Consider the following 19,435-nt stretch of genomic DNA (forward strand, 5'->3'; position numbering starts at 1 on the left):
GCCATGGTGCATGGATAATGAAGGGGTTTAAGGTGCTAATTGGGGTGTGACCCAAATGGGCTACTTTATACTGGATGGTATTGAGATTCTTGAGCATTTTTGGAGCTGTACTTGCCCAGGCAAATGGAGCTTATCTGATCACTTATACATTGTAGATGACAAAAAGCTTTTGGGGAGTCTTTAGATGAGTCCCTCACTGCAAAATACTCAACCTTTGACATGCTCTCGTAGCCGAAGAGTCGCTGGTCTTTCCTGCTACAGGAGAAGAAACTAGTTATTTGGTGAGTATTTGCGAAGTGATTAAGGTTTATTCTATTCCCAAGGGTCAAAATAATCTAGCAACTGGTGTTAAAGTTAATAAAACATATAAAAGCAAAATATGTAATTGAATAAAATAATTTAAACAGTTAATTGGAATATATTAAGGATGTCAGGACAGGTGATCTGTCACAGCTGCAGCACGTGGGAGCTCCTGGATGCCAGTTTGATCCAGGGCAAACACATCTGCAGTAAATACAAACAATAAAGAAAAGTACAGCACAGGAATAGGCCTTTCAGTCCTCCAAGCCTGTTTGAAGTTTGAGCAGCTTCAAATCAGAATTTATCAACTGGAGCCTGAACTACAGACACTGCGATGCATCAAGGAGGGAGAAAGTTATGTGGATTCTTTGAGTTCACTCATACAAGCTGTGTTCAATCAGGTGACTTCTTGTTTAAATGTCTCATCATGGTGACTTGTGTGACATCCTTTGCCTGCTTTCAGGATAAAACAATATTAGATTTTAAATTACTTACCCTTTCCACTTTCATTGTCATTATTGGTTGACTGCACTTGTACCAAATGGATTTCAATACAGAAGCAAAGGGGGTGACTCCAATCCCTGTAGCAATCAACACACTCACTTTGTAATAGAATACATCTATACAGGCAGTTCCAAAAGGACCGTCAATTGCAACTCTGAAACACAGGAAAATACACTCAGTGGTTTGATACATAAGTACATAAAGTATCCATTATTTATCATTACTATAAGTGCCACATTTCAGTTATTTGCAGTTTTCAGTTACTTTTAAGTAACTGAGGTTTAACAGATATATCATTACATATTCCTAAAAAATTCAGACTGCGTTATTATATTTATATTAATAGAGGCAGACTTGATATTCCAACATTCTGGGAAGACGGTGGCATTGTCACTGGGCTAGTAATCCAAAGATCCAATGTAATGCTCTCGGGATAGGGGTTCGAATCTCACCATGGCAGATGGTGGAATATAAATTACATCAATTAAAAATCTAGAATTAAAAATTCAATGATGACCTTGAAACCTTTGTCGATTGGCATAAAAAGAAATCCCATTTGGTTCACTAATGTCCTTTAGGGAAAGAAACGAATGGATGATTCCATCCTGTCCAAAGATGTGCGGGTTAGGTTGATTGGCCGGGTTAAAAATTGCCCCTTAGAGTCCTGAGATGCGTAGGTTAGAGGGATTAGTGGGTAAATATGTGGGGGTAGGGCCTGGGTGGGATTGTGGTCGGTGCAGACTTGATGGGCCGAATGGCCTCCTTCTGCACTGTAGGGTTTCTATGATTTCTATGATCCATTTTGGCCTCCTCCAGAAGTCCCAGCATCACAAATGTCTGTCTTCAATCAATTCAATTCAGGCCATGTGATATCAAGAAAAATGGCTGAAAGCATTGGATACTGCAAAGGCAATGGGCCTTGACAATATTCCAGCATTAGTACTGAAGACTTGTTCTCCACAAAGTCCCTAGCAAACTGTTCCAGTACATTTACAATACTGGCATCTACCTGGCAATGTGGAAAATTGCCCAGATATGTCCTGTACCCAAAAAGCAGGACAAATCCAATGCAGTCAGTTACCGTCCCATCAGTCTACATTTGATCATCAATAAAGTGGTAGAAGGGATCATCAACAGTGCTATTGTTTATTTGCTTAACAATAACCTGCTCACAGACACTCAGTTTGGGTTTTGCCAGGGTCATTCAGCTCCTGATCTCATTACAACCTTGATTCAAACATGGACAAAAGAGCTGAATTCCAGAGGTGAGCTGAGATGACTGCCCTTGCCTTCAATGCAGATATATTAAGGAACCCAGCAAAACTGCAGCCAATGGGTAAAAAAACACTCCGCAGATTAGAGTCAAAACTGGCACAAAGGAGAATGATTGTGATGGTTGGATCTCAATTACCTCAGCTCCAGGACATCACTACGGGAGTTCCTCAGGGAGCTGTCCTCGACCCAACCATCTTCAGCTGCTTCATAAATGACCTTGCTTCCATCATATGGTCAGAAGCGAGGACGTTCTCTGATGACTGCACAATGTTCAGCACCATTTGCCACACCTCAGATGCTGAAGCAGTCCATGTCCAAATACAGAAAAACCTGAACAATATCCAGGCTTGGATTGACAAGTGACAACATTTGTGCCTCTCGTTTCCTTCTCTATGAATGGTATGCTTTGTCTGTATAGCGTGCAAGAAACAATATTTTCACTGTATACTAATACATGTGACAATAATAAATCAAATCAAATCAAGTGCCGAGCAATGACCTTCTCCAACAAGAAGGAATTTAAACATCACCCCTGGACGTTCAGTGACATTGCGATTGCTGAATCCTCCAGTACCATTGACTAGAAAGTGAGGTGGACAAGCCATATAAATACTGTGGCTAAAAGAGTAGGTCAGAGACTAGGAATTCTCTGTTGAGTAACAACGCACCTCCTACAGGCTCCAAAGCCCGTCCACCACCTGCAAGGCACTTGTCAGGATGTAATGAAATATTCTCCACTTGACGTGGAGATGCCGGTGTTGGACTGGGGTGGACAAGATGAGAGGTTACACGACACCAGGTTATAGTCCAACAGGCTTATTTGAAATCACAAGCTTTTGGAGTGCTGCTCCTTCATCAGGTTCATCACTTCACCTGTGACCTGTCATCTTGAACACTCAAGATGCTTGACACCATCCAGGACAAAGCAGTCCACTTGATTGGCACCCCACCCACAAACATTCACTCCCTCCACCACCAATGCCAGTGACAACCATGTGTACAATCTGCAAGATGCACTGCAGGAACTCACCAAGACTCCTATTGTCCAAGACAATAGCAACTTCCAAATCTACAACCTCTACCATCTTGAAGGACAATGACAGCAGACATGAGAATATTACACCACCTCCAAGCCACTCACCATTCTGCCTTGAAAATATATTGCCATTCCTTCACTGTCTCAGAGTTAAAGTCCTGGAACTTCCTCCCTAACAGCACTATGGATGTACCTACACCACATGGACAGCTGCAGTTCAGGAAGGCAATGCACTACCATGTTATCAAGGGCAATTAGGGATGGGCAACGGCTTAGCCAGCAAAGCCCTCACCCATGAATGAATAAAACAAGCATGGAATAATTCTGAATCTCAATCTTTCCTTCAGCCCAACTATATTGGAATATTATTCTGCACTTCAAAGTGTTATACAGCAGAAGACATATTTGCAGGGAAGAGTGTTTAGCATTTGTCAGTTTATGCCTTTCTTCCAGGTAGCATTGGCATGGTTCCACCTTTGCTTAAAATTTCATTCTTCATGTTTTAGGTTAGAAAATGAGCGTCAGCAAGCGATTTCTCCATGGAGAATATCATAGTTTAACCCAAATCTTCATATACCTGACATCAAGTCTCATGCACTTTTTAGTAAATTTTACCAGATAGCAATTTGGAGGAGGAATTTTCTGTTGTCCAAGGACATTGAGACCAGGCGAGCTGAGGGAGTATTTTATATGTTTTATTTATCAGGGATCAACAGGCAACATGCATGATATCACTGAGTGATATAAAACCTTGCTGGGACTTGTCCACAAATTGGAGTATTGGACACAGAGATATGCCATCCAATTCATGACATGCCCCTACCCACCCGGCCTGCTCTATCCCCATAAACCCACGCATTTACCATGGCTAATCCACCTAACCTATACATGTTTGTAACACTAAGGGTCAATTTAGCATGGCCAATTCACCTAACCTGTACATCTTTGGAATGTGGGAGGAAACCCACACAGACATGGGGAGAACGTGCAAACTTCACACAGTCATCCAAGGTTGGAATCAAATCTGGGTCCTTGGTGCTGTGTGGCAGCAGTACTAACCACTGTGCCACCATTCTGCCCCAAAGAAACAGCCAAAGTACTTGTACTTCCATTACTTACAATTAATTTCACAAAACTAGCAAGGTAGGTATACAGAAATATCAATTAATAAACCTTGGCATCTTCCAAGCTTCCTGAAATCCTCTTAAAGTAGCTCCACAGGCCTCATAAAGAGCACTTGTCCAGTCTCCCAGTGCTCTCACGTGGATACTAAAGTGGTCTTCTTCAGAAGCAGAGGTTAATGTGAATGGATGCCATTCAAAGCGAGATATTGAAGGACAATGCAGGAAGATATACTGACCGGGTTTCATTTTAAAGCCATGCTTTTTCATCTGAAGCTCAAGAACCCTGGAGGGATGTACAATCACCTGCCCATCAAAAAATGAGTAACAGAAGTTATGTTTTTGACATGAATAGTCATGGAAGATGTTGTGTATATGTTTTACATTTAAAGCAAAGTCAAAGGTCCATCAACTTTTAGAGATGTTACTGTTGAATCTCGGTTTAGGGAAAATATGACAATAAATGTTCACTTTTCGCGTGATTATAAATTTGTAACATACCGAACATCTGACAAACGAATCAGGAGCAGTAGGCCACTCAGTCATTTCGGCCTGCTCCACTATTCAATAAGATCATGGCTGATCCGATTTCAACCTCAACTCTGATTTCCTGCCAACCCCCCGATAACCTTCCATCCCTTGCTTATCAAGAATCTATCCACCTCTACCTTAAAAATATTCAAGGATCTGTTTCCACGACCTTTTGAGGAAGGGTGTTCCAAGGATGTTCCTAAGACTCATGACACTCAGAGAGAAAAAAAATTCTCCTCATCTCTGCCCTGAATGGGTGACTCCTTATTTTTAAACAGTGGCCCCCAGTACTAGATTCTCACATAAGAGGAAACATCTTCTCCACGTTGACCCTGTTGCGACCCCTCAGGATCTTATATGTTTCAATCAAATTACCTCTTACTCTTCTAAACGCCAGTAGATACAAACCTAGTTTGTCCTTTCCTCATAAGACAACCTACCCATTTCAGGTATTCTGTTATAATAAGTCTTTAAGATACAAGCTTAGTATCGGCTAATCACTACTTCCTGATTTACTACATAGTGATAGTGACTTCCTTATCATCCATGTTATCGATATAAAACTATTTTGTTTATTGTGTTAACTATACTATGGCTGGAACTTTCCGGCCATTTGCACCGCCGGGATCTTCTGGTCCCGCCAACATTGCACCCCTGTCATGGGTTTCCCGGTGGCGAGGGGTGCATTTAATGGGAAACCCCATTGATAAGGGTGGGACCAGGAGATCCCACTGCTGGCTAATGGTCGGTTGCCACCCTTTGTGGCGGATTGCACAGAAAATCCTGCCCCAAAATTCTGCTCTGTTCATCAGGGTAAAGGGGAAGCCAGTTAACCAAACATGTCACTATCAATGACTTCTTTTGTAAAATTTGGTACAATAGCAGCAAGTTCATTGATTAGAGAATCCAGAGATCTCACACACCAGTGATGGGAATATCTGACACCCTATGTCAGCATTAGTTGCAATGAGGTTTATCACTTGTTGTCTGGCTGTTGGGCCATGTAAAAAAATGTAGTGGTCCATCACAAAGGAGGAGGAACGCTAAACCGTCACGACGAGATTATTTCTGAGTACGAAAGAAATGATAATATGTCAACAAGTACTCCAGAAAAAACTGTAACAAAGATGTAATTTTTACCTTTGTAATCACAACTTTTTGTAGAGATCTACAAAACCGAATCAATCTTTCAGAAATGTACAGAACGATAGGGCCCAAAACCCATTTCCAGGTCTGGAAAGGAAAATACATAAGAATTTCTCAAGCAAGCTCGATAAAAAGCTCTTTATTATCACTAGAGAGAATTGGCTGGAATTTTACCATCCTGCCCGCCACGGGAATTGGAGCGGACGAGGGGCAAGGGATTGGAAAGTCCGTTGCTCTTGGGTGGGATTTTTGCAGTCTCAGGATGAGCGAGGGTGTAACATTCCACCCTATGTCTCACTTTTGGCTGATTCACTGAGGTCCCTTCCAAGCTATATTAATTTTTGTGATTTTAATGAAATGGAATATAATGAATTATATAGCAGCCACACTGTGCAACTTACAATGTAGATATTAGACTGGAAGTTGGTGGCTAGTAATGATAATTAAATTTATAGTATGGTGTGACATCACACGATACATCAGCCATGAATTGCAGGACTGTTAGTATAATAATGTGAGACTGATTTCAGTGTCGTGCCTGGGATCTCATGAGCATTGTGCCCTATTGTCTATCTTCACAACCAATTTTTCACCAAAGAAGTATGGAACCAACAGCCCCATTCGTATGGTCAAGAATAGTGCAATACCCAGTGAATATCCCATTGCGCTGCTTTCATAGGAATATAGGAATTGCTAGATAAAAAAAGACCACAATCAATCTGGTTAGTCTTCAACCATCTGGTAATCAGATGATAAAATGATTATGAATTTGGTGACTAATTATCGCAATCAACCTCAATCAATTAATCTATACCGGCAAGTAGATGAGGCATGAGGCATGGAAAGTCTCGGTGGTGGAGAACTTTGGGAACCATAGGTCCAAAGTCATCTTCATTTGCCATGTGATAATCAAATTTCTCATAAACTATTTCCCAAAATGTTATCTTCTGAAATAAATTTATTCAATTTGCATTTCCAAGTGTTGAACTGACTTTGCATCCTTAAACTGACTGCCCCCTGACACCAATGGGAACGTTAATGGCAATACTGGCACAAAGATATTGCCAAACAGATAAAAATAATTTTAAAAATGCCGAGAAACTGTTTGCTACCTATTGGAATGAAGCTGTACAGTTTTGTGGGCCTCCCAGATTGCGTCTGGACCATGTATCGAATAGTACTCAGATGCTCTGTGACATTAATTACCAGCACTAAATGGCTGTAGTTAAAACATGCATTTTGTATCACGGCAGGAAAATACTTTTATCAGCTTTGGGAATACTAAAGGAGGTGAATTCATAGAGAAACCTTTTTTTTTGCCTACAAATTGCCGGATTTTTATGAATTATTGTCATTATCATTGCAGAAATTTGAGACAAAAGTGTGATTGAAAGTTGTGACAAGAGGAAGTAAGGCACATCCTAATGATTTTTAAATAATAAGTGACTGTCACTTGTAGTTTCACAATTGTTTAATTCTAAACATTATTCAACAACTAGAAAGGAAGCCAGACAAGTCGCAGATAGTTCCAACACATTAAAACTGCTATAAGATTCTATGGGGGGGGTAATTTTAACCAAAACAAATGGGCAGATTTACATTGGGAGGAGGTGGGGGGATTAAAGTCTGAAAGAAAGGTTCCTGACCTTAACCCATGTCCAAGCCACCACTTTAGGCTTTAACGGAGCCAATGTGGTGCACAGGAGGACAATCTGCTTCGGAGAAGTATGTTGTTACTTTAAATATGGTAATGAAGCTATGAGCCTGATCATCATTCAGCTTTCTGAATTTAATTGTTATTGACTGGGCTCCCCCCCCGCCTGATGACTCAGCTCTCATTCTGGGATCAAAGCCCCTCCACCTGGATTGGCCTCCCTGTCATCACTTTAAGAGTGCCTGCCTGCCTTATTCCCAGCATGGATCCACTTACTCCTAGAGCCTCCAATGAGTAGCCTTCTTCAGTTCCAAAGAAGAGTCATATTGAACTCGAAACATTAACTCTGTTTCTCTCTCTCCACACATGGTGCCAGACCTGCTGAGTTTTTCCAGCATTTTCTTTTTTTTATCCCACTGACTGGATTCCATCCCAAGTGGAAACCCAACCTGATTTGCAGGCATGGAACCAATTTTAAAACTCCATGACATACAAGGAAAAGCTGACTTCCAGGTTCCCTGCACCTTTCTGACCCACCTGTCCCATGTGATGGGTAAAATGGCAACTTCATAATATGTCTTTATTTATATAGGGCAGCACGGTGGCACAGTGGTTAGCACTGCTGCCTCACAGCGCCAAGGACCCGGGTTCAATGTCTGCGTGGAATTTGTACATTCTCCCCTTGTCTGTGTTGGTTTCCTCCCACTGTCCAAAGATGTGCGGGTTAGGTGGATTGGCCATGCTAAATTGACCCTTCGTATCAGGGGGACTATCTAGGGTAAATGTATGGGGTTATGGGGATAAGGCCTAGGTGGGATTGTGGCTGGTGCACACTCGATGGGCCGAATGGCCTCCTTCTGCACTATGTGATTCTATGATTCTATATATCATGCAAGCCACAGTGCACAAAGGTATTTATTTAAACATTACCCTTTACATTAAAAATGTGAATTACTCTGCATACATGGTGCATAAAGAAAATTATCTCAATGAACAAAAATCTGATCGTTTTCTTTCCAATGTGTTCCAATTATGTCAATTCCGACATATGTATTGCACAAATAACCTTTAAGGTGTTTCAATCTTTTTATGCTATGTGTGTGAGTTGTGAATGTCTGTTCGTCTGGTGCCCACTGCTTTCTTCTCTGGGGAACATTGTTGCCTTGGCAAATGTTATTGCTGTGGTAATTGTTGCTGCTGATTTGTTGTATTTGTTGGGGAACAGTTGGCCTCTGGGACTAATAGTTATTCAGTTCGTTGTTTTGTTGACAAAAACCACATGCACCATCAGTTGTCTGCTTTCAAGGTGCAGCTTCTTCAATTGCACAGAGAGTCTGTGGCTGCAAGAATAGATCTGGATGTTCACTTTTACTTTGTATGATTTGTATGATTTCTGCACAGGTCCAAAGTTGTCAATTGGGCTGATTTAATTGAGTGTGTTGAGTGTTTGCACTCTGGCCAGCTCTCCAACTTTCAACTCTGGCTTTGATTTGGCAGCTTTATCAAAGTGAAATTTGGCTTTCTGTCATTTCACATTAATCTTGGCACCCACTCTGTTACTACTTCTGGTCTCAGTAGCTTTGTCCTGATGTTGAAAGAGTTGTGGCTGCATCATGGAATTTTGATACTGGACTGGATTACTTTCCAAACTTTCAGTTGGTGTGCTTCTCCATTCTATTATTGCCCTTTACACATTTGCACTGAATCTAGTCAATTTTTGATAAATCCTTTGAAATTTCAGAGAGCATTTAAGAATCAACCACATTGTTGTGGATTTGGAGTAACATATAGGCCAGACCAGGTAAGCACAGCAGATTTCTTTCCCTAAAGGACATCAGGGAACCAGCTGGGTTTTTATGACAATCGAAAATGGTTTCGTAGTCATCATTAGACTTTTGATTCAATATTTTTTATTGAATTCAAATTTCACCATCTGCCATGGCGTGATTTGAACCAGAATCCCCAGATCTTGCTCCGGGTGCCTGGATTACTAGCCCAGTGATAATACCACTATGCCATTGCTTCCTTAAAGTCAAACTTGGCTAGACAATGGAAGATACAAGTCACATCTCAGTACTTGAATCTCTGACCATTGGAATCTTATGTGATTCAAACCTCCAAATCATTACAAATCCAGCTGACAATCTTAATCCTCTTAATGGAACATTGAGATGGATCTCAGCATGCTGCCCTCATTATTACTAGTATGAACTGTGCCTTCATAATTTTACCATTCTTTTTGAGTTGTCTAGTCTACAAACACACACCAAGTCATGTACGAGTGTGAGTAAATATATTAAAGTGTTCAAATGTGCTATATACAATGTCAAATATGTAACCACAGTGAACCCATTAGTGTTCTAGGTGTGACGGCACCCTTTACTCTTGCACAGTCCTACTAATTGCCATGTTGCCTTGGAGAAGTGGACGTAGGCTGCTCACTACTCCTCTGTCTAAATGACAATGAGAGCATGGTGGCCAGCCTTGTTGTGCAGGCACCTTTTGTGTAACCTCCTTCAGACTGTGGCCTCTAAATATCTTCATGGGCATCCTCAACCACTGGCCCATATGCAACAGACGAGGGCTGGCAGAAGGGCTGGGCTGGAGGAGAAAGATGAGTTTGCTGAGGAGATCTTGGTATCTTCATTCCCCTCAGTGATTTGGACAGCCCTGGGTTGGCCTTCAGGTGAGATTGATGAGGCTGGATGCTGGTACAAGGCCATTCATTCCAGTAGTGCCAACTCTGCGACCACCCTGTTAACGATGCACAACTCTCATGCATTGCATGGATGTCAATGCTCATACTCTGAGTAGACTGATCCAAGTGACTGATGGAGGCTTCGACCCTTTTCTGGCTGTAGTGCTGCTCCTGCATCCGCTTTGTTGCTGCATGTGTCTCCCCATGGGATTGGTCAATCTCTCATGGTCAGAGCTCACGCAGTTGAGTCCCTGGGACAATGTGGAGCTCATGACGATCATGAACTTCATTCACAATCAAAGAGCTCCCACTGCCTTAGGGACCTCCGACAGATGTCCACACATCTGATTATCTAAATACTGTTCCCCAAAAGGTACATCCTCAGGTTCCATGTTCCTGGCCACTGGAGCATCGCAGCGACTTTCCTCCCTCCTCCAGGAGAAACTGTACACAAATATCCCTAACACCTTCTCCTGCAGTCTGGTGCCCTGGCTTTCACCCTCTGCCATTGACTCTACTCTTGTGCTACATCATCCAAAGTGCTTGAATCTATTGGAGATGTGTGGGCTAGTCAAATGTGACCCTGCCTCCTTGGATATCTCTTCCTCCTCTTGGTGCCGAAGGATGATGTGGCCCAGTGTCTTGATGAAGCAGAACTGGGACCTGTGAGATCACACTCTGATGTACATTACTGCTTAACCATCTGTGTGCTGCTATATGACGTAACCCTATTTCACTCCTCATGTTAATATCCCATTGTGCTTAGCCAAGTTACAGCATGTCTTCTACTATTACCACCAGCTGCCAAGGCGATTTTGCTAGCTGCCGGTGATTTACCATCATTAGCAGAGAGCTGTTCAGGCACCCTGGCAAGTTCCATGGCCAACTGTTCCATGGGACAGGTACGTCTCAGTCAGATTGACCCAGCCTCCAGTCTGGGCCATTTCTGTGGTGCTCTTCATCCTTTTTGACTGCAATGGTAACATGATTTTAAGTTAGCCTGATATATAGTGCATGAAAGATATTGCCCTTTACTGCACTTATGCATCATCCACGTGTGTTCTGTGTGCACATACATGAGCTGTGTGCCATATTTCACACCTTAGCTGCAGGCTTCAAATATGGGGAAGAATTGTTCCCTCTCACCATGCCTGGCGCAAATGGCGGCAAGCTGGGAAAATAGCACGTGAGGCTAAAAATCCAATTCACGCCCAGCACCAAACGGTTTGCCACCTTTCTAGCCCCTTTAGATTGACACAAACCACATTGTGCCCAGAGTGTGTGTGAAGCTTATTAGCAAGAAATTGGCTGGATTTCAGTATGATTAGGAAGTTTGGCTCCCAAATGCTTCCCACCTCTCTGGTGTGATGTCACACCAGCACCAATTAGAACAGGTCTTTAAAAGTGTGGCTCAGGCGAAGGAGAGCTAGGAGGTGAGTACTGCTGAGCACCAACCTCCGGGGTGCAGGGGAGGGGGGGATCAACTGTTGCCATGGTGCAGGATGGGGTGGGGGGCTTGCATGGGTGCAGGGGATTGGGGGGTCTTGGGCATATCTGGGGATCCATGGGGTGGGAGTCACCACTGGCTTGGGGCTCATGTTAAGCCCATTCCCCAAGGCTGCTAAATGATCCCTGAGGGGTTACTTATGAAGTCCAGTCCCTACCCACTAATGTTGCACTGGTTACCCTGCCATCTGTCCGCTCGCTCTTTATTGCAGACATTTGATCTCAGGCCCCACTAGCACCAGGTCCGGCAACTGTTACCCCAATCATGGGAGGTCTGCAGGTGTTAACACGGCTCCTCATGCTGCATGGACTCTGCAGTGCTGCCTACAATGACCATTCATCGCATGGAAGTCAGGAGGATGCATCTCCACCATCTGTCTGAACTGCAAGCCAGACATCCAGGTTTATGTTTCAAAGGTTCTCAATGGGAACCTCGTCCCAGCCACAGTATACTCTACGTGAGCACCAGAACCTGAGCCCAGTCTGCCACATACTGCCGCCAATGGCCTGCGGTCTTGGGGCTCCGTACCTGGGGCAGCTGGCCATCCACAGGGGCAGCTTCACGCTGCACACCAGCAACCACACATCTGTACTGGGGGTGCTGAATGCATCATGCTGCACCATAAGCTTCGTGCCCTTCGAAATGGTTCACACCATCAAAAGGGGGTCATGAAGATAGCAATCCGTTTTGCATCAGGTGCAAATTGGATTTTTAGCATCGCACGCTATTTTTCCAGTTCATCATGCTGATCACCGGGTGTCGTGAGGTAAAACCATGCCCCATGGCTCCTTAGAGGTAAAGACAAGAAAGTATAATGGCAATAAGGAAATGATAGAGATGCTTCACAATATATTATAAGCAGAATTTTATCAAAAGGTTCAGGGTCCCAACAGCATGTCAGCTCGATTTTGCCTGTGGCAGCTCATGAATAAACTGCTGCCTGACTCTCTATTCTGTGCAGAATGTCTGTCCAGCCAATCCAGTCGGGGGAGTCCTGCAGCCTGCATGAGGTAGGCCAAAGAAAGGTTAAAGAAAACTTTAAAATGATTTTGATTCAGGGGACCGTCTGAGTTAACCGTTCGGGCTCCAGGCACTGTCTTCCCTGCCCATGGCCTCCCCTTAATTCCAGGGCTTCTGCTGGGAGGACACCTCCCTATAATCTGGTGGCTTCCCCAACCAGAAGGGTTTGATTTGCCAATGGCAAAATGCTAACAGTTTGGTAAAATGGCCATTTTGGGCCAATGGACTATTGAATATTTAAATTTGCTTCCCACCTAGTTGTGGCAGGTAGCCTGTTTAAAACTGGTCCGGCTTGTGACACAATTGCCTAAATGTCTATCAGCCATGGCTCCTTCTGATTTTACCATCTCCTTCCCACCTGCCATGAACTGTACTGAACATTGTGCAATCATCATTGTGATGACATCACAGTTGACTCTGATCCTATCCTCATGCAGAAGATTTCCAGCAGAAGTGATAAACCTTGCTGAGATTCTTGTCCCTCCACATTCCTGTAATCCTTTGTGTGAAGGGATGTTTCTTAGATTCTAACACCAGTTTTAGTGTCACAATTGTTGCCCTGGCAACGGTTAGCTAACTTAGAACAGGCAATGGGTCAAATCTGCAATCACCCTGACTTAGTGTAGCTCAGTAAAATAAGTTATGGTAGTGAACAGATAATCTGGAGTTTATGAATTCAAGTAGTCATGTTGTAAAATTGAATTCAATGATAACATTTTAATTAAAATTTTTAATAAAATTCTAAAATTTATGACCAGCAACAAGTGATTGTGAAATTTTGTGATTGTGAAATATTGTGATTGTGAAATATTGTTGTAAAAATGTAATTGTTTCACAAGTACTCTTCAGGGGAAAGGCAAACTACCAGCTCCACATTCAATCCCAGATCATGCTACATAGTTGATTTTTCATACCCTTTGAAGGGAGTTTCTTTTCTTTTTTAAAGTTTCTTTTTTGAAGTAGGCTTACAATAACACTGCAATGAAGTTACTGTGAAAATCCCCTAGTCACCACATTCAGGTGCCTGTTTGGGTTCACTGAGGGAGAATTTAGCCCGGTCAATAAGACCATAAGACAGAGGAGCGGAATTAGGCCACTCGGCCCATCGAGTCTGCTCCGCCATTCAATCACGGATGATATTTTTCTCATCCCCATTCTCCTGCCTTTTCCCCATAACCCCTAATCCCCTTATTAATCAAGAACCTATCTATCTCTGTCTTAAAGACACTCAATGACCTGGCCTCCACAGTCTTCTGCGGCAAAGAGTCCCACAGATTCACTATTCTCTCATCTCTGTTTTAAAGGATCGTCCCTTTATCCTGAGGTTGTGCCCTCTGGTTCTAGTTTTTCCTACTAGTGGAAACATCCTCTCCACATTCACTCTATCTAGGCCTCGCAGTATCCTGTAAGTTTCAATAAGGTCCCCCTTCATCCTTCTAAACTCCAATGTGTACAGACCCAATGCACCTAACCAGCATATCTTTTGGACTGTGGGAGGAAACCGGAGCACCTGGAGGAAGCCAATGCAGACACAGGGAGAACGTGCAGACTCTGCACAGACTGTGATCCGAGCCAGGAATCGAATCCAGGTTCCTGGCACTGTGAGGCAGCAGTGCTGGCCACTGTGTCACCATGCTGCTCCTTGATCTTGCAAACTACTCAGATTTATGAGGCAAATAATTTGGCTTTACCAATGTCATAGAAATTGATGGTGTTATTACCCAACAAGTGCTTCATAAAATGGCAATTAATATACATGTAAAGATGTTTGATTTATCTTCTGACTTACTACTGGTTCATTTCCAGCAAATTGTGGTAAAGGGCATTCTGGGATGTCTCCCCATTCTTCATAGTGATCTTTGCAGTATGTAACATTGTGGTCCTGAAGACTCTGAGGTGTCTGTCCTCGAACAATGCGCCTGCAAGACAGGATCACTTAATCAACTGTCTACATTTTATGAATTCTGGAAAGAACAATTACAATATTTAAAAATGCTGTTAATGGTTCTATAATTTTCAGAATAGATCTGTTGCATTATTTCTATCACCGAAAATGGAATAATTTTTCTTTAACACAGTTTGTCATTATTGATTTTAATTTAAAATATATTCAGTATCAAATTATTTCAACAGTTTTTCATACATCTTATTTATCAGGTAAAATGTTTGGAAAGACAACACATTGACTACAATCTTGCTAAGATCACCAATATTACAAAAGTGCAATTTGTTCTTGGCTAATGATGGAGCAGCCAGAAAGATGTCCATTGTGATAACTTTGCTCTCCCCTCCCTCAAAGGGAAAAAAATCTGAAGTTATTGAATTATATTTTCATCATTTATATTAAAACAGAGAACTCCCCCATGAGCAGGATAATGCTGTTTTGGGTGGCCCAATAATTTTAATATCACTTACAATGGAAAACCCTTTATATCAAAATTGTTTCCATGTACAGATTTCTTTATTGGGAAAAAAATGGATTCAGTTCAGCCAAAATATTGTCAATTAAAAACCAACTGACTTGATTAAAAGAGATCACCCTTGTGCCCTGGCAGCTTTTCTGTTCCAAGAGACATTGGTAGTGCCTGTTTGAAATTCCAGTAGGTAACCATAAATTCAAAGAAGGCCTACTGTTACTGCCAGCCCTTTGAGATAGCCATTCTCCCCTACTCTCTTCTCATAGCCCTGAACCCAACCTTTCTCAAATCTGCCCACTTTGATAGCATTGTGAGTGTGAGCAACCAACCCATTTCCAGAAGGAGTTGGATATTTCATTTAAAGTATTTTAATGAGGCTGCATGGATGAAGGGGAGGTCATGTCTCACTAACTTGATCAAGTTTTTCGAGGAAGTGACGAAGATGATCGATGAGGATAGGGCAGTGGATGTTGTCTACATGGACTTCAGTAAGGCCTTTGACAAGGTCCCTCATGACAGACTGGTACAGAGGTGAGGTCGCATGGAATCAGAGGTGAGCTGGCAAGGTGGATACAGAACTGACTTGGTCATAGAAGAAAGAGGGTAGCAATGAAAGGGTGCATTTCTGAATGGAGGGCTATGACTAGTGGTGTTCCTCAGGGATCCGTGCTGGACCTTTGCTGTTTGTAATATATATAAATGATTTGGAGGAAAATGTAGCTGGTTTGATTAGTAAGTTTGCGCACAACACAAAGGTTGGTGGAATTGCAGATAGCGATGAGGACCGTTGGGGGATACAGCAGGATATAGATCGGTTCCCAGGGTGGAAGAGTCAATTACTAGGGGGCATAGGTTTAAGGTGCGAGGGGCAAGTTTTAAAGGAGATGTACAAGGCAAATGTTTTACACAGAGGATGGTGGGTGCTTGGAACTCGCTGCCAAGGCATTAGCTCTATTCTCTCAAAGATGCTGTCAGATCTGCTGAGATTTTCCAGCATTTTCCGTTTTTGTGTCAGACACCAGCATCCGCCATGTTTTGCCTTTATCTTTGATATGTGTCTGTAATGCAGCCAAACAGGTTGAATTTTGACCTACAATCCTTCCAATGCATGCCAATGGCAGATGGTATAAGTGGGAGAGATTCCTGGTCAGCTATCTGATGGAGACCATCCTGGAGCCTCTACCATCACTGTCCAGAGCTCCAGACTAAAACAGACATGTGAAAATTGCATGCTGCAATCGCAACTTTGACTCCCTCAGTGAACTGTAACACACCACAACCTTATAATTGAATGTAGGGGATCAAATAGGCAAAGAGGGCTATGTTGTGAAGATGTGCAGGAGTTTGAGGCACATCATCGATGTGTCATCGACTTTCAACTTCAGGAAGCATGGAGGAGAACATGCCCCTGTCTACATCAACAGGGACGAAATAGAAAGGGTCAATCAAGAGCTTCAAGTTTTCAGGCGTCCAGATCATCAACAACCTGTCCTGGTCCCCCCATGCAGACACTATAGTTAAGAAACCCACCAACACCTCTACTTTCTCAGAAGACTAAGGAAATTTGGCATGTCAGCTACAACTCTCACCAACTTTTACAGATGCACCATAGAAAGCATTCTTCCTTGTTGTATCACAGCTTGGTATGGCTCCTGCTCTGCCTAAGACCGCAAGAAACTACAAAAGGTCGTGAATGTAGCTCAATCCATCACGCAAACCAGCCTCCCATCCATTGACTCTGTCTGCACTTCCCGCTGCCTCGGCAAAGTAGCCAGCATAATTAAGGACCCCACACACCCCGGACATTCTCTCTTCCACCTTCTTCCGTCGGGAAAAAGATACAAAAGTCTGAGGTCACGTACCAACCGACTCAAGAACAGCTTCTTCCCCACTGCCGTCAGACTTTTGAATGGACCTACCATGCATTAAGTTGATCTTTCTCTACATCCTAGCTATGACTGTAACATTACATTCTCCACTCTCTCGTTTCCTTCTCTATGAACAGTATGCTTTGTCTGTATAGCGCGCAAGAAACAATACTTTTCACTGTATGCTAATACATGTGACAATAATAAATCAAAGCAAATCAAAAGTCCACTCTTTGCATTGGATGCACACAACATTTCAAAATGGTATCCACCCATGCTGGCATTTCACTCTTACACTCAGAATATATGTTGAGCCCTGTTGTTGGAGGGATTTTTTGAGGCTTCAAAGGTTCAACTGATAGGCCAACATCTACAGAAAGTCTAGGCATTTAGATACTGAAAAAAGTACACATACTGAGCTTTTCTCAATGTTAACTACCCTAAAGGAAAAGATCATCTTTGTGTAGTATTAATAGCAAAATGACAATTATGTTTGTAAAAGTATGTGTTTAGAATTTAGTACAAGAGGTGAATAGATTAAATTTTTTTCATTTACATTCAGAATGAGATTTTGTTATATTATAGTCAGGCCTCTGGTTCCACATGAAGAACGTTTACATTTGACCCCTTCTTCACTAGTTCCTTTAAATTTTGATTAGGTTTTCACTATGTTCTCATCAGCTGTAGGAAAACCCACAGTGCTGTTAGGTGGGGAATTCCAGGATGTTGACCCAGTGACAGTGAAGGAAGGTGATATATTTCCAAGTCAGGTTAGTGAGTGACTTGGAAGGGAACCTCCAACTGATGGTGTTCCAGGTATCTGCTTTTCTTGTCCTTTTAGATGGTAGAGAAATGGGTTTGGAAGATGCTGGGCCCTATTTTACCATTTTGATTCTAAGTGCTGGCGACTTGAAACTGGGAGTTTTTCAGGTCTGACTTTTAGACCCGTTCTCAGGTGCCTCCATACGTACTCTGCCTGAAAAAATATCAGCGATTCCGAATCGCGCTGTAGAAGCCTGTGGGCAGGGCTTAACGTGCCCGAACTTCTGCAGCCCCGATCTGCACCTCCAACTGCGCATGCACAGAAAAAAAAAGATAGAATGCGGCTCCCCTGCCACATTGCCGGATACTGCCTCCCCCTGGCCCCCACAGACATTGCCCCTCCCCCACAACTTTACTGACCCCCTTATCCCCCCATCCACCCGCTACCCAGACCGATCGCGGCCCCCTCCCTCCTTCCTCCCACCGATCTCAGGCAGAGTGGTAGTGGACCCCCCCTTCCCCCTCCCTTCCACTGATCTCAAGCAGACAGCCATCGGACGCTTGGCACTTACCTCCTCACGAGCTGGAGCACCTGACTTGGACTTTTGTAGAGCATATCTGTTTCACGCCGAATCTGGATGAGTGAATGCACTGGTAAAGGACGAAGTGCCAGCAAGGTTGGGCGTGCAGCCTCTTAAGTCAATTTAAATACATTTAAATGGCCATTGCGCCCGTTTTAGGCGCGGTCCCGATCGCGGCTATTTTTGGGCCTCGATAAAGGGGGAACCGGATCGCGCTACCCGTCTCACGCCTGACTTTACCAATTTTTCACGCCCAAAAAAGGGCGCAACTTGATGGTAAAATTGGGCCCGTGTCCATGGAACCTTGGTGAGTTCCTGCAGTGCATCTTGTAGATGGTACACATGGCTACCGCTGTTTGTTGGTGGTGGAGGGTTGAATATTTTTGGATCAATCAAGTGGGCTGCTTTGTTCTAGATGGTGTCAAGCTTCTTGAGTGTTGTTGGAATTGCACTCATCCAGGCAAGTGAGAGTATTCCATCACACTCCTGACTTATGCCTTGTAGATGGTGGATAGGTTTTAGGGAGTCAGGAAGTGAGTCTCTCACCGCAGGATTCCCAACCTCTGACCTGCTCTTGTAGCCACAAATTAATATGGCTAGTCAAATTCGGTTTCTGGTCAATGGTAACCCCCTGGATATTGATAGTGAGGGATTCCCTTAAGTATTTTTCATATGTCTGAAATAAGGATTTTGAGTTTAAATTTACAGCATGGATTTTGTTGTTAAAGATTAAATCATTGAAATGAGATTCTGAGCAATATAAATATGCTTGCACCGGCAGGATGTTCCTTTTGGCAAAGTCATTGGCGATTTGTGTTGCTCGCCTGCCCCACTGTTGGGGAACCTGCCATTGGGGCATAGCCTTTGATGGGACTGGAAGATACCCTTGGCAGGAAAGGCCGGAAAATTCCATCCAATGGGCAGGATTCTCTGGGCTCATCAGTGGCGGGACCCAATGCAAGTATAAGACCATAAGAAATAAGAACAGGAGTAGGCCGTTTGACCCATTATGCCT

The 19,435-nt window shown here is 43.1% G+C and overlaps 1 protein-coding gene across 1 annotated transcript in view; it reads right to left on the minus strand.

The window, feature by feature from the left end:
* The window catches only part of LOC144504730 (NADPH oxidase 3-like), a 60,584-nt gene that overhangs the window by 26,992 nt on the left and 14,157 nt on the right, over nucleotides 1-19,435 (minus strand). Inside the window, exons 6-9 of the mRNA XM_078230476.1 lie at nucleotides 14,582-14,711; nucleotides 5,908-6,000; nucleotides 4,289-4,542; nucleotides 796-958 (exon numbers count right to left, since the gene is read on the minus strand). Of these exons, the coding sequence (XP_078086602.1) occupies nucleotides 796-958; nucleotides 4,289-4,542; nucleotides 5,908-6,000; nucleotides 14,582-14,711 (640 nt within the window). The remainder of the gene's footprint in view (nucleotides 1-795; nucleotides 959-4,288; nucleotides 4,543-5,907; nucleotides 6,001-14,581; nucleotides 14,712-19,435) is intronic.

This window comes from Mustelus asterias, chromosome 15 (genome assembly GCF_964213995.1).
Source record: "Mustelus asterias chromosome 15, sMusAst1.hap1.1, whole genome shotgun sequence".
Classification (NCBI taxonomy): Eukaryota; Metazoa; Chordata; class Chondrichthyes; order Carcharhiniformes; family Triakidae; genus Mustelus; species Mustelus asterias.